This window comes from Drosophila biarmipes, chromosome 2L, assembly GCF_025231255.1.
Source record: "Drosophila biarmipes strain raj3 chromosome 2L, RU_DBia_V1.1, whole genome shotgun sequence".
Lineage (NCBI taxonomy): Eukaryota > Metazoa > Arthropoda > Insecta > Diptera > Drosophilidae > Drosophila > Drosophila biarmipes.
The window spans coordinates 700,504-715,464 of NC_066612.1; the positions used below are offsets into that span (position 1 = coordinate 700,504).

At 44.7% G+C, this 14,961-nt stretch overlaps 2 protein-coding genes across 2 annotated transcripts; one reads left to right on the top strand and one right to left on the bottom strand.

Annotated features, from left to right (window-relative positions):
* Positions 1 to 3,958: 3,958 nt before the first annotated feature.
* Positions 3,959 to 4,768, bottom strand: LOC108029033 (accessory gland protein Acp29AB). Its single transcript, XM_017101082.3, has one exon. The coding sequence runs from the start codon at positions 4,758 to 4,760 to the stop codon at positions 3,996 to 3,998; it is 765 nt and encodes a 254-aa protein (XP_016956571.1). The 5' UTR covers positions 4,761 to 4,768; the 3' UTR covers positions 3,959 to 3,995.
* Positions 4,769 to 8,301: 3,533 nt separating this feature from the next.
* Positions 8,302 to 9,244, top strand: LOC108028948 (accessory gland protein Acp29AB). Its single transcript, XM_017100968.3, has one exon. The coding sequence runs from the start codon at positions 8,327 to 8,329 to the stop codon at positions 9,119 to 9,121; it is 795 nt and encodes a 264-aa protein (XP_016956457.1). The 5' UTR covers positions 8,302 to 8,326; the 3' UTR covers positions 9,122 to 9,244.
* The last annotated feature ends 5,717 nt before the right edge of the window (positions 9,245 to 14,961 follow it).

A 14,961-nucleotide genomic window follows, 5' to 3' on the forward strand; every position in this document is an offset into this window, starting at 1 on the left:
ATAATTGACTTAAAGTTGTAAAATTCGTACTTTAGATATTTCCCCTGGTTTCTCTCTGTGCAGCATTAGATCTGAGATTCTTTGGTGGTGCTGGCGGTGCATTTTTTAATTGATGCTTAACCTTGAGGGCGGAGAATCGAGGTGCAATCGGTTGGGGATTTTGTTTCCCGCATTTGCTGTGCCTCCGAGTTTCCAGATCCGCAGCTGGCGATAAGAAATCCGATTTGGATTCGGAGCTGGGCAACCAAGGTGGTGGTGGTTGCCAAAAAAGTGCGATTTAATAAATCTTTTCATGAATTCAATTTATTTTTTACGATTTTCAAATGCGGCGATTAGCTGCAGATTGCGAAAGGTGGACGCGCGGGGTGGTGTTGCGTGTTTCATATTTAATCAATTTTGGGTGCTGCTGCAGTTGCAACTACAACCGCAGTTTTGCTGCAACTGTGGCGCAGTCACACGCTCGGCTTATCTGATTTGGCTTCTATTTCTCAATTTACCAATTGATGTGGATCAGGGGGCGGTGCGGGGGCGGTTCCCGGTCGCGTAATTTGTTGTTAGCATTGAACTTTTCATGTTGCCACACAAATTCGAGAGTTGTTCTGTTGAAAAATACAATGTCAATAATTTTATGCAATTTTTGGGGTCACTTTCGGCTTTATTCAGTAGGTAATTTTACTTTTTTAGTGCTCTTATTTTTCTCTTTTTTTTCTCCAGCTGCAGCTTCTTTCCAACTACAAAAGACTTCCCTTTTTCAACCGGAGTTCGTTCTTCCTCTAATGATCTGCAGTTGGCAATGTCCAGAAAGATCGTGGCTCCGAGAGGCGGAAATCGGACAGGGTTGGGTGCTTCCTGGGCTCATGACTTTTCCGCGAATTTTCCCGGGTGACAACGAGAACACCTCTCGGGCCCAGGAGTTTCTTCCCTCCTTCCCGAGGTCGTGATTCAAATGCCAGAACTGCTGTGTCTGCAGTCAAGGCCAGGAAACAAAGGGCCGCGCCAAGATACAGTAGCTCACAATGGGTCTGCAGCGAAAAACGGAGGCCATAAATTAATCAAGCCCGGCTTGGGATGGCTTTTTTGTATTTCGTATTTTTTGACCATTCGCTTGTCTTCGTTTGCATTTCACAATTGTCAGGCAGGCATCGCAAGCGATTCGATCCCGATCCTGATCCTGACTCATTTCCCAGGCACTACTGGCGCACTTTTGCTTTTGCCCTGACTGAGATTCGTCCACTGACAGGCTTCGCTTTACTGCGCAGAGTCCCTCGTCCTCGCAGACTCTCCTCCCTTTGTTCGGCTGCAATTGACAGGCTCCTTTGACATAGTCGGGCTTCTGAAGATTTGTCCGCCGCCCGGCCAAAGATAATTTATGTCCAGCCCCAGCTCTTTGCATACCCAATATCCCGATCCCATTCTGCTGCTCCTTAGGTCTTTGGTAATCGCTGGCGCACTTATTTTACTTTTACTTTTCCGCACATTTCATCCGAGGCCTCCTCAGTGGCTCGTTGGGACTGGTTGACTTGGATTGGCCAGGAGATGGCTTCGAAGAGCTCCGGCTTCTGTTTCTGTTTCTACCCGACTCCGGCTACTGGTGCATGTCTTTTGTGGTGGGAAGGAAGCCGCCATGGACAGTGTCCATCTTTTTATTGAACTACAACTACTGACCAAAACTCAAGGGATCTTGATATACTTAACATTATACCATCAAAGCTTTGATGTCATCTGACAAGCCGTAATAAGATTTATAAGGATACATTTGGTGTTAAGAAAGTCTGCCTTAGAAAATGCAGAATACTTGCTAAGCAAATCTATTTGGAGATTTTAAAGTGTATCTTGGCCACTGTTCTTTTGAGCGGCGACTACTGTGGCTGCCTTTGTGTTCTTCCTACTGCTCGCCTTTCCCACTCAGACTTCCTCCTCTTGTGGCCAACCCCGGCCATCCGGAAAGATTACTCCCTTTCGTTTTTGTTCTTTTGTGAAAAATAACTCCTTTGTCCTGTCAGTCAGCTTGCAAGCGAACTTGGCTCGCTTTCGGTTTCGGTTAGTCCCCTTTAAGTCTCCGCCCCTGGCTGTCCCCCTTTGGTCCTGCTTTGCATACATAAATTCATCTGTGTGCCAAGTGCAACGTTCCATTCCCGATTCCCAATCCAATGCCACAGCCAGTTGTTGCACGTTGCCGGTTGCCGGTCGCTAGTTGCTGCTGCATCTGTCGCTGTTAGGGTTAATGTCAATTGCCTTGCCAGTGCCATAAATTCGTGGCCAGGGACGAGAAGCAAATAAAGCTGAGGAAGCTAATGCCCCGGCCCTTGTGTGATTCTTGGACGGAATCACAGCTTCCGTTTAATTAGCCGCATCATCATGGCAGAGATTGCTCCTCGGCTTTGGCTCGGCTTACTTTCTAAGCCCAAGCGGCCAAGTGTTGACCAAATAATCATTGCTGACAATCACGAAAATTCACCAGCAACTAGCAACTGGCGACAGCGACTGGCAACCCACAACAGCAACTTGCGACTACAGCAGCCACCTGAAACAGCAACAACATTTCAATATCGTGAGCTAAAAAAACCATTTATACAAATCCAACTGGAAAAGTAACAAAATGCCAATTAATTGCCAAATAGAATGTTTATCTATAAAATCGCGACAACAACAGCAACGGCTGCGTGAAGGAGTAACAACGAGAAAACAACAAAAACTGTTAACTATTAGTAAAAGTTAAGCATTTGTGACCGTAACACATTTGCCAATTGCATTTGCTGCGGCGGTGCTGCTGCTGCTGTTGATTATTTGAGGAGGAAAAGCCAACTGTGCAATCTACACTCGGGCAAATATTGCTGATTCTTGAAAATTACAAAAAGATGTATGATACTTAACGTCGGTAGTTGGAAAACACGGATTTCCAATTCTTCTGTGAATTTTTTTGTGTGGATTTTATTTGATTTATTATGTGTTGGGGTTTTAAGATGATATGAAAATATACGAGCATATTGTTGTATTAATTAACTTCTTTTTCACGTTTTCCTTTTTTACTATTTTTTATGTCAATTTAAACGAATTTTTTTAGCAGTGTCGAAAGAAAATCATTTCACTGGTTTTGGGCATAATGTTGCTGGTGTTTGCAATGGTCGCTTGTTGCAAGTTGCTAGTTGTTCGTTGCAAGTCGGGTCAGGCAGACGCCGGCAATGGTGACGATCTAAACGAGCAGCGTGCATCGGCAGGCGGCATCTTAGATGCTCTCACACAGATACTCGGACTCACACACATTCGCGGTCAGGGCACACAAGTGCAAATTACAGGCTCTTATACATATGCAAAACATTATCCGGAGGAAAGTCGTGTTGTTGGATACACCGTAAACAAATTTAAAAACCTGAAAAGGGAAGACAATTTTTATTTTACAACTGTTAACAAAAAAGTATTTTTTTAGTTAGTGCATTATTTTACATACCTTAATTTAATAGCAAGAATAAATATGTTTTTGTTTCTTATTTTAACTAAACCTTTTTTTTGGGTGTATCGTATCTTTTGCTGCCATTGTTTCTTCTGTTTTTGTGGCTTTGTGGCCAGAAGAAATGGCTTCGTCTTGTGGCTAAGAGAAAGAATGGCCAAGAGCGGGGTGAAAGAGAGGGCCAGATAGCAAGTGAGAGAGCGGGATAGCGTGGCGCGACTTAACTGCAACTTAAATTTTAAATGCCACTTTAATAGCATCATTTGCACGCGGCCAGCTTGTTAACCCATTCGGCAGATCTCAAATAGACGGACTTATAGAGGGGTGATGCCACCACAAACTCGTGATCAGAACCCACTGGATAATGGGTCGAAGCATTCTCCAAGCAGCCAAGAGTATGGTAGTTATTCCTTCGAAGCGGAACTCAAGTAGGATAAATCCCAGCGGTATGTTTGAATACTACTTAGGACGCTTTTTTAAAATTCGTTCATTGATTAGGTAGGATAATAATTGTATGTTAAATCAGTAATTAATCATTTATTTTTAACTAATCGACGGCTTGGCAAATGTATAAACATCTATAGTCACAGTGGACGGTGGATAGTTTATTTGCGTACGCAAACACGCAGCGCTCCTGAGATCCATTCTTTTTCGGCTCGCCCGGGTTCCAAACCAGTGGAAAAGGAGCGTCCTGCCCGGTCAACAAGGACCTCCACTTGTGCACATCCACCAGATCGCTGAGGTCGATCCAGTACCAACGGGGTTCAAGTTTTTTGTAGATTAGATGCAGTTCGGCCTCGTTTTGGGGAAATGCCAGGTGGCCGCCTATCTCACGACATTTTTGCCACGCATCGAACCAATCCTGCCTCACATACTTCTCGATGTAAAAGTACCTCGAGCCTATTTTCTCGAACTTTGGATTCAACATCCCAAGGTTTTTGATTTTCTTGTTCTCCAGCGTACAGTGAAGGGTTCTGGACGTTAATTTCAGGGCTGCTTCCAGTTCTTTTATCTTGTGCTCTCGTTCTATTTTTTTCTTAAGTTCCTTCATCTGCTTTTCCACATAGGGTTCCATAGAATTAATTTCCTTCTTTGTGTTTCCCAGGGCACTTTCAATTTTGTCAAGTGCACTAGATATGGTATCCTTCTTTGTATCATTCGAAAGGAGCTTAAACAGGGGCGGTAAGTCCACAAGACAGACTTCGGCGCGTTGTTTTTTTGTATCGTACCACGGAAATCTGGGGCAGTCGTTCTTCTGGGCTCCAAGCAAATTTATCAGAACGAGAAAGAACAAGAAATAGGGTGCGAACATATTGAATATTTCATACTTACTGACTCTGAAGTCATATTGGTGATTACTGCGAGATATTTTTTGAAACGGGTTAACAAGCCGTAACGTCGCCATTTAAAGATCTAATACAATTCAGCCATTCATAATTAAGAGTTTTTCCCAAAATTCAATAGAATCTTTTTGGTTCTGGGGAAATGTTGGACTTGATAGGGCAATTCTTCTAGCTCTTTTTTCAGAAACATTGGTTCTCCTGACCAGTTCACCTACAATCGATCAAAAGATCGTCGGGAAGCCGGTGGTTAACCGCTCATCGTACGGTATTGGAGCATGTGCTGTCGTTCTGAGAACCGTCTGCCATTCCGCTCCCTCATCTTTTTTCGAGTTTTTCCTCTGAGCAGCTGCAGCACCAACAAAAACATTAGAATTGCTAAAAGCTACTCAAAATCACCAGCGGACAACAGGCAAAAATGTTAAAACGATCACGTTTTCCTGCAGCAACAACAACTACAGTGTGGAAATCCTTGTGCCGGAGAAAAGCAAGGAAAAATCTCAGCTGCCGTTGACATTCCAAGCCTCCCCCTTGAGCCCCCATCCCAACCCTCCCTGCTTTTCTTTCTCCTCTTTTTTCATTCCGCCAAGGAGCTTCGCGCATGCTAATTTCCTTGGCTGGGGAGGCCCAACGGTTTTTCCGACTTATAGACGGAGCCCTCGGTGGCTAACTGTAAAAGGCAACGCAAGGCAAGTGAGCGATGGAGCATGAAAGCCCAAGCAGAGTGTGTGGGATCTGGATACCCTGCAGGAGAAGGTTTGTTTTAAGGGTGACCATTAACCATATGGGGTTTTTGAGAGGTGCTGTATAAAAATCAAATGTTTTCTACTGTAAAAACATATTTTTCCAATATAAAGGTTATTGGGAACAGTCAAACAATAAATATAAAAAATAAATAATTTAAAAGATCAGTTACTTAGGTTCCGTTTCTTTGAAACTCCAGTTGACTCATTCCAGGGTACCCGTGACATTGGATCACTAAAGATTTCTCTATTCACATTTGTTTTTGCTATAGGTGATATTTTTACTCCCCCAAGCTCTCTCTTTCTTAAGAGCCGAGACAATTGTCATTCGATTCGAATGATTTTCCGCCGTGTGTTTTTTGTTTTGTTTTTTATTTGCTGCTGTTTTCGTCTCTGTTTCTCTGAATGTCCCCAGATTTTAGGAGGACGGAGGACAGGGGATATCGCAGGGTTCCAAAATGCAAATGAATGCCGATAATTCAAACGATAAGTTTGTCTTTTGTCTTGTTTGCAGCTACCGTTTGTTGTTTTTCCCTGGGTTTTTCCCCGTTTTTTCTTCTTACTTCTGTTTGACTTGGCGTTGTTGGTGCAGCTACCGCCTAGAGCCAACAACCATTAAGAAACCAAAGGGAAGCACTGTGGGGCGGGCTGAAAGAGCCAGGACCATGATCACGATTTTCAAGTTTCGACATTTGATTGAGTTTTTTGAACTAACGAATTTTTTTCTTTATTTCTTTTTTTTGTTTTTTCTCGGTTTATTTGTGTGGTTTGTCTTATTCAAAGAGGTTCGATCGCGGTGTGTGTGTATCGTCGTGAGGCTGTGGGCGTCTTGTAGCTCGTATCCATATCTTGCATATTGCTCCTAAAGAGCGTTAATTTGACACACAAGTAACCCAGATTAGCGATCGACGACGACGCGAAACGAATGTCTCTATGCCAGGGATGCTCAAATGCATCTAACTTATCATATTTTGAGAGTGTTTTATGCTTAAAAGGAGGAGCAATACTACTTAAATTCTAGGTAAGCAATGGTTCCCACAGGCTCTGAGTAGAATAGAAAGTAGTCCCCAAAAAAGTAATATCACTTAGCAGCTCCTTAAAACTAGACATATATTTATCTACAAAGTCCACTATTATTTTTTTTGTTCTACTTTACCACAGCTTTTTTAAGACCACTTTAAGCTCCTGGGAACCAGTAACGGAACCCAGTCTCCACGACAAGCTGCCAACCCTGCTTAGAACGTGGTTTGAACTCTCCTTGGGCCAAAAGCCGTAACGAAAGGAAACGAAACACAAATGTTAACTCCGCATGTTGATAAAAATATGACAAGTTGGCTGTCATTAGTCACACAATTAACATATACAAATACCGTCGATGGGAAGGGATAGGGACTGAGTGGGGATCCGCCTCCCTCGACCCGATCTCCCCCAGCGGTGGTCACGTAGAGGAGAGGAGACACGCTGACTTCAGCAAATTGTCAATTACTCATGCGATGAGCGAAAGGAGCATCGCCAAGGGCAGGGGTTTTCGGATGTTCCAGGGGCTTGGGGCTCCAGGGGTCTTCGGGTGGGGAGTCGCGGAGAAGGACCAGACCTGTCCAGCTGCCGAACCTGAATCCCAGGCTATATCTGCCGCTGCTTCTGCCGCTGGACCGCCTGTCGTCGACGACTGCCTTTTAAAGCATCATTAGCAGCGATAATTAGCGCCGTGCAAATGACAGCCAAGAGATTACCTCGAAAAAGAGACCCACACCGAAAGAAAAAATAGTGTTTGTTCTGGATCGTTTTTTTAGTAAAGAGTAATATTTATGTGGTCTAATATCATACCCAGAATTAAAAAATTACGATACTTTAATTCTAAATTATCAAGACAGACAATTTACTGAAACTTATAATTCGTTGTCATGTATAAAAGAGATAGTTTATTGTTGCGTTAGGAAAGATTTATTTTATTTTTTATTTTGGAAACATTAAAAAAGCAATACAATTTTTTTACTGTGCATGAATAAAGACAAACTAGCCTCTGCCATCCCCCGGCAACCATTTTTTGGCTAATAAATTCAAAATGTTAAACCTTCTTTTTTGGCGATTTTCGTTTTGCGCCGCTTTGGCAAATTCGAAACTCGTGAGAGATTTTCGTAGTATCCGAAGCAACAGGTTGCCGAACGGGGTCGTAAGGGGTTAAGGGGGTGGTAGAGCCCCTGCTTCTAGTCCCATTCAACTTCAGCCTCATGCGTAACTTTAGTGAATGGTCAGTTGGTCCCAACTTGGGACGCGGAGGGGGAGGCCCCATGTTGCTGATGTGGCAGTCGCGCTGGCAATGTGCTGCTGCGGTGCAGTTGCTGCTGCGGCTGAGTGACATGTTAATTAGTCGCTTACATGACAGCAGTTTGCTGCCAAGGCATTGCCAAAATGCTAATTTCCACATTGGGCAACCGCTGAGACGCGGAAAAGCGCGGAAAATGGAAAACGAAGCCGGGTTCGTCGAGTTGGGCAATTTATAATTGAGCAATTTGCCAGCGACTGATTTATTTGTGGATCCCCAAACGGGATTAAAACGGAATGTGTCTCTCCCATGCCATATGACTCGCTGGGAAAATGAGATCAAGTGGATTACCACAAGTCGGATTTACTCGAGGTGCGAATTTTCTACTCAATGCTTAAAAAACAACTATACCTTATATAGCAGCTGTTTGCGGTTTATTAGCTCGTTAATGGTGTGACGAATCACAGATATTCTAAAGTAGGAAATACATTCACAATTAGTTTCTTGGAAGCATCATATAGAACTGCAAATGTTCCACTACGCGAGTATATTTGTCACATTTACGGTTTGCGGTCTCTGCGGAGTCCTCGGAAGTACGACGTGTCCCCCAGTGCCCACCCACAATCCTTTACATCAAAAAGGAGAGGTCTGCCTTGTGGAACTGGCGCCAGTCCTCGAGCACATTGCCAAGAATAACAAGAATCCGCTTTGGAACTCTGGTGACGAAACCAAACTCAATGAAACCCGGAAACAACTGGTCAGGATTGAAGGTGTGGAGGTGGAAACAAAGGACAAAGTGAAGGCGATCCAGAAAAAAATGGAAACCGAATTTAAAGACCTAGAGAAGAAGATTCCGAAGAACGAGGTCTGTTATGAGTGCCTAGAGAAACAAGTGGAGGAAGCAAAGAAAGCCCTCTACCTTTCGATGGAAGGGAAGAAAGTGATTCGAAGAAATGAAATCCCGCCCATATTCAAGAAGATTGGCTACAGTCACTTGTACATTGAAAAGAAGGAAACCGCGGATTGGTTTACTGCGACAAGCAAGTGCCACAAACTGGGCGGTCACCTGGCGACAATCCAGAACGAGGTTGAATTGAATGCCATCCATAATGAGGTCAACATTCGGGAACGCATCTGGCTGGGCATCACCGACCTGGCCAAGTTTGGTGATTGGGTTTCCTTGTCCACGGGTACAACTCCCACCTTCCTCAAGTGGGCCAAGCATAGTCCTGAGGCCGAGACCAACCAGCGATGCCTTTTCTTAGAGGGCGAGATGAAGGATGGAAGCTGCAGCCAGAAGTATATCTACATCTGCGAGTACTGAACATTTATGTCTTAACTTAATCGATTGTACTAGAATCCAATATCGTATCCAATATATGACAGTCCTCTCAGCTCACTGCAAATATTAAGCTATTCCGTGAGTGAGTTCCGTCAGCTACGCCATTTGCAGCCCCCTACTCCAGGTGCGTCTTTTTATACTCCGCCCACACAGTCGGAGAAACTGAACTGAGTAATCGCGAAATGCGGATACTTCGTCAGCATTCGCGACTCCTTTCGTCGAGACTCCTCTAATGTTAATGTTAATGTCTGTTGGCGGCACGGCAATTAAAAGGCACGCTCTGTTTGTTTATGTTGTTGCTGGGCTCATTGTTGCTGCGGCAGATGAAACATTGAAATCAACGATGTCGACAACAGGCAGTCTTAGTTCCAGGTCCAAGCCCATGGGCCTCATCTCCGGGTCTTCAGTCTTCGGTCTTCGGTCTTCGGTCTTCGGTCTTCGGTCTTGTGTCTTTAGTCGCCGTTCTTCGGCTTTCAGTACCTCTTGATCCGCGTCTAACAATCAACAAACGCGCACGATTGCGATTAACCTGGGGACCAGGGACAGGGCACGGGGAGGAGGATGGAGGGAGCCCCAAAGAAGGGGCGGAAGAATTCTGCGGAGACTGGGGACCGACGGAGAAGAGCAGGGCGACTATCTAATGTCGGGATCTGTGTACCGTAAGTGATGTCGATGTCGCCACCTACATCTTGAATAGAGACAAGAGGCAACGACAACCAGAACTGTGGCGGTGCACTGCGAAGAATTGCATGGAGTGTCTTCTGAGTCTGTTGAAGAAGATGAAACACCTTTGCAGTACCAACGCGAAATAATGTAATATTTAATCTTAAGACGACTGAACAGGAAATTTATAAGACATCCGCATTTATTTGTCTTGTTAAATAACCCCTGTTCGATTTAGGTATTTGAGAAGAGAAACCTCTAGTTCTCAGTGAGATTCTTCTCGGCTTGCTTTCTTCGCCATCGGAAGTTGTTCACGGGCCTTTCCGATGATTTCTTTTGCACATAATAGTGCATAATTTCCCGGTGCTCCGATCCGAGGAGCAGAAACAGTTCTCTGATTAGCCTGCCGGCCGACATGGAGGTATCTCCCCGAATGCGTACTCCCTTTCTCTCGCAGCCTGGGCGGAGGGCGTTGATTGGCATGGTAGAGTAAATTGCATTGAATGCTAATTTCTATGGCAAAATCAAAGCGCCGTGAGTGGGACCAGGGGCAGACAATGGCGCTCCATTAATAACTGACAGGACAGGACAGGAACTCAAAACTGCGGCTCAAACAACGCTCAAAGCTCAAAAGCCACCGACAGGCTGCCGAGGCCTGGAGAACGAAGACTGGAGACTGCAGCCCGGAGACAGTGGAGGAGTGGGCGCATTAGTTGGCTTTTGTTTTGGGGCAAACCCTTTTCGCCTGGCTAGAGGCTACAACAATAAATAATAAAATGTTGACACGACAACGTCATAACCTTTGAACGTGAAAATACCCACAAATGGAGGGGCCAAGTCGGAATCTTTTGCGTGGGCTGAATAAGTCATCTCCTCGAAGGCTCGCTCCTCCGCGCCTGCATTCAATTAGCCTCCTTCCCAGTTGCCCCGCTCAAAGAAAAGGTTTCGACCTTCACGCCACATTCACCAGGTTCGATCCAAGCTGAGTTATGTCCAACTTGTTGACATCGCCCGATAGGCATCTTTCCCACACAGTAGCGTCGCCCAGGGGGAGTCATTTGTTTTACTTCAAATATTTGGATTTGGTAAAGCGGAAAGGTGTGGAAAGAAAGCTCATAGTCTGGGGTAAGTTCGATGAAAGTAATTCTTTTGACCAAAAGTTTCTGGGCTTAGATCTATCGATATAGCATTTAAACATTGAAACTCTTTTGCTTTGTTTAGGGAAAAATACTTTTTTTTCTTAATTTGGTTTAAGGATTTATAGTACAAAAACACATTTTTTTCTGACCTAAAGATACTTTTTTTTAAAGTTTTAGTTTCAATCTATAGTGATTTCAAACAAGAACCTATTTCCCTGCTTTTTCTCGTCATAATGGTCTGAGATAGGTTCTCCAGCCCCCTAGTTTGTTTAGCAAAGTTTGGCGACTACGCACCTGAGCTGCATAATTGGGAGCAGTAGTCGAAACAATGGTGGCTCAGATATCGCTGCAGGTGGCAGCTTGGAGCCTTCGACTGCTGTTGGCAACTCAGAAGTTGGCAGTTGCCAATTGGCAATCGGGCACACTGGTCGCCAGAGCAAACGGCAATTTAGCAATTGAATTTAGCAAGTGAGCATGTCGCCAGCTCATTACAGGCAGCCAAATATCGCGGCTGTTGGCTTATGCTTTTGGCCTAGCCTAATCGCAAACGAAATCGAAAAGCGAATAGCCAAAGTGCACTTGATTGGTAGGGGAAGGGGAATGGGAATAGACCTCGGCACACAGGGAGAAAATGTATATCACGGCATAGCTGGTTACATATGGTGTAGGTAGTGAAATCCTGCGACCGGAAACCATTCACTTTGTTTGCCTTCGATTGAATGCAGAAACAAAGTGTATTAACTCTTGGCTTATATGTAAAAAAGATGGGATGGAAAATACGCATTTTTTTTGAGTGCACTCTGTAGTATGCAATTGGACGCCGGAGGTTCTCTGTGCGATTTGTTTCTCGGCGCTGCGGCGGCCTCACATCAAATCAAATTAAAACGGCTGCCTGTCGATTCGACTGACTTTGATTTTCATTTCGATTTGCTGACAATTTTCGGACGTCGAGCCGAGTTTTTGTGTGTCTTAATTGGTTGGCCCGATAAGATGTGTGTTCATGTTGATGTGGCTGCCATTTGGTTGTGGCTGGCCTGAGGTTTCACTTCTAGATGCAGATTGCGGACTGGCAATTAGCTGCGAGGTGCGGGTGAAGCTGGGCCTAATGAATGCAGCCAGCTCCGAGACACGCAAAAAGCCTCCGATCCCAGTTTCTCCGCCATCGCACCCGTTCTATCTCTTTGCATAATTCTCTCATTAGTCACCCTTTGCCGGGCCGTTGTTTTCGAAAGTCGAAGTTCAAGTTTTTGGGTTGCAGCAGCAGCAGCAGCAGCAGCAGCAGCGACAGCGGCAGCAGCAGCAACATGCAACAGGAGGTAGCTGCAACAGCAACCGCACCAACGCAACACCCTCGTCGTGAGTGGACCTCGATCTGACCAAATACGGGCGAAATAAATCAACGGGCCGAGCACTAAACGATTCTGCCCCAGGGCAAATATGAAACATAAGCCAAATTAAGCAGCCCGCCACTGCCGCCGCTCACAAATCGATCAGAGCGCGCTTTTCATTGTGCCCCTTGGAGTTTTGGGTATTGGTTCCAGCTCCGATTCCTATGCAGATTTTTCCCCAGCTATTAGAACGATCTGCGATGTGTGTGGGCATGTGGAAATGTGTCAACGCTCCAAATAGCCACACGAAAAAGCCAAAACTGAAACCAAAAGTGAGCCTGGAGCCAGATCTTAAACGGGAACTGGAACTCGCCTGCAGGCGACAAAATATTCGCCTTTTGTTATGTAAATTGTTTGTTTCTGTTGCACCCAGTAGTTACCAAGGGTATACTGCGCAAAATAGAGCTTGATATACAATACAATTCAAAAAGATAATAACAAACTTGCAATTTTCATCATTAATAACCACCACATCATCATAACACCAAAGCAAGGCCAATGTAAATATGAAATCCATGTTTTTAACCTTTTTTGCCTGTGTAGCTAAGGGGTAGTTTCTAGTTGGAAAACCCTGTTGAACATACCCAGCTTTTTATTCGCCTTTGCTTCCAATATTTTCCATACTCCATGCGAATGCAAATTTTAGGCTGCCTCAAATATTTTGGCATTTGCGCATTAATTTCGCCTGCCCCTCGAGATTCCCCTCCCATTTTCGGTGGCCCAGTCTGAGGTTGGTCGTCCAACCGGTTGCCGGTCGCCTCATAATTCTGAATGCAGTTTGTCGTGGGGCTGAGTGGTTGGTTATTGGTTATGCGGTTACTCGGTTGCTGTTTTGCCTAATACGTGACTATCATGTCATAATAGCGAATTATTAGAATTTAATGCGGTCACAAAACGATGTGAACCCAGGCCGAGAGTTAAAGAGCTGATCGCCAGCCTGTTCCATATTTAACTGGGTCGACAGCCTACCGATTTCCCGTAGCACGAATGCCATTTCGGAATATGCCTTGATGATTGCGTAAAGGTGCGAAGAATTTGATGTCTGCCTCGGGGCATTTTACGATCCCCTCTAATTTGGGCGATTGTCGCTTTTTAAATTCCCATTGCCTTAACCCTCCTTTGGCCACTGGGCGTTTCTTGGCTTTCGCCGCTGCGCCAACTATCCAATGGCCTACGAGCCTCCAGGTGATTAGCAAAGACGGCTTGAATAATTTCCCATGGCTGCCAGGGAGATCTCCACTTTGATCTCCACCAGCGAGTGGCTTTAATCATGGTGATCATTGGACTTGCGATTGAGCTCGCCACGTTGGGAGATTAGCTTTGGGGGCAGATCGATCGATTCGAAAATATCTTTTGGCTGTCCACTTATAAAGAGTGTGCTGGTCATACTGCTTTTTTAAAAAAGACCAGTAAATGTGATGCAAGGCCCTATCTAATAAATGTACTAACTTATGCAGAAAATAGTGATCCCGGTCACACTAAAAAGCGTTACGATTGGAAGCTAAATAAAGGTCATATTTTCCTTTTGGGACTTTACTGTTTTAAAGTAGTGTAGAGTATTTAAAGTTTTGTTTTTTTTTGGTTAATATTCCAGTTTTCGCTGTTTTTTTTTTTTGGCTGATGATTTTTTATGTCTTGATTAAGTATACGCCGCGTGCTTATTGATTTAGTTTCACTCGAATTACGTTTTTCACGCTTTTCACAGAAATTGGACAAAAAGCCAGTGCCACAGCCATTATAGCCATTACCTCGGGAACACCTGCACGATCTTCGATCTGCGATCCGGCTGCTTTCAGCTCGAATGACTCGAATTGAGGCTCTGACACTTACATGTTCACACTTGCCGGATTGTTTGTTCTGTCCCTGGGCCACGAGACTCGGTGTCTGCTGTATTTTTTGGGAGTTTTGCAATTCTTTATTTCGTGGCTTGGTATTTTTGACAACTCCAAACAGTTGTCTGTCCTTATAAGGGATGGCCGAGAGATCCAAGAGGGGCCAGCGATTGGGGGCGTCTCCTCGGGCTCATTTATTTAAAAACCAGGTAGGCGCGGGTCGAGGGGCGATATGTTTCATGTAGGTATTGATTTCCATTTGATTTGTCGCTGCCCTCCCTTTTCTGCCTCCTCGGTTTCCAAGCCAAAGCCCCCGACAATATTTCACAACATTTCACCTCATTAATCAAACAAACTGCAAGGGTCCGATCTTAACTCCAACTGCAACTCCGGTTTCGAGGCTCCGAGTCCGAGACTCGGCATATTTTCGGCAAGTGTCAGCGGTTTACAGTTAGCATCGAATTCGGCACCGGGATCGGTATCGTTGACTTTTTAATTGATTAAAATGAGAAATCGTTACGATTTGTGTGCGCTGATTGTGCGGCAAGGATCTGATTTCAAGGAGCAGTTGAAGCAGCAGGATGAGCTCGCCATTGTGTTCGGATCGGTAATGACAAGTGGACGAGGATCGGCAGTAAGGCTGTACCCAGAAAAAAAGTAGTTGCCGTTTTTTAAAATAATTTTTGGAGTGCACCTATAATATTTTAAGTACTAAACCATCGAAAGCATGGTCATGCCTTACTGGTCATCTAGTTGGTGCTGCATATAAAACACTGGTCACACTGAAAGTAAGATCAAGT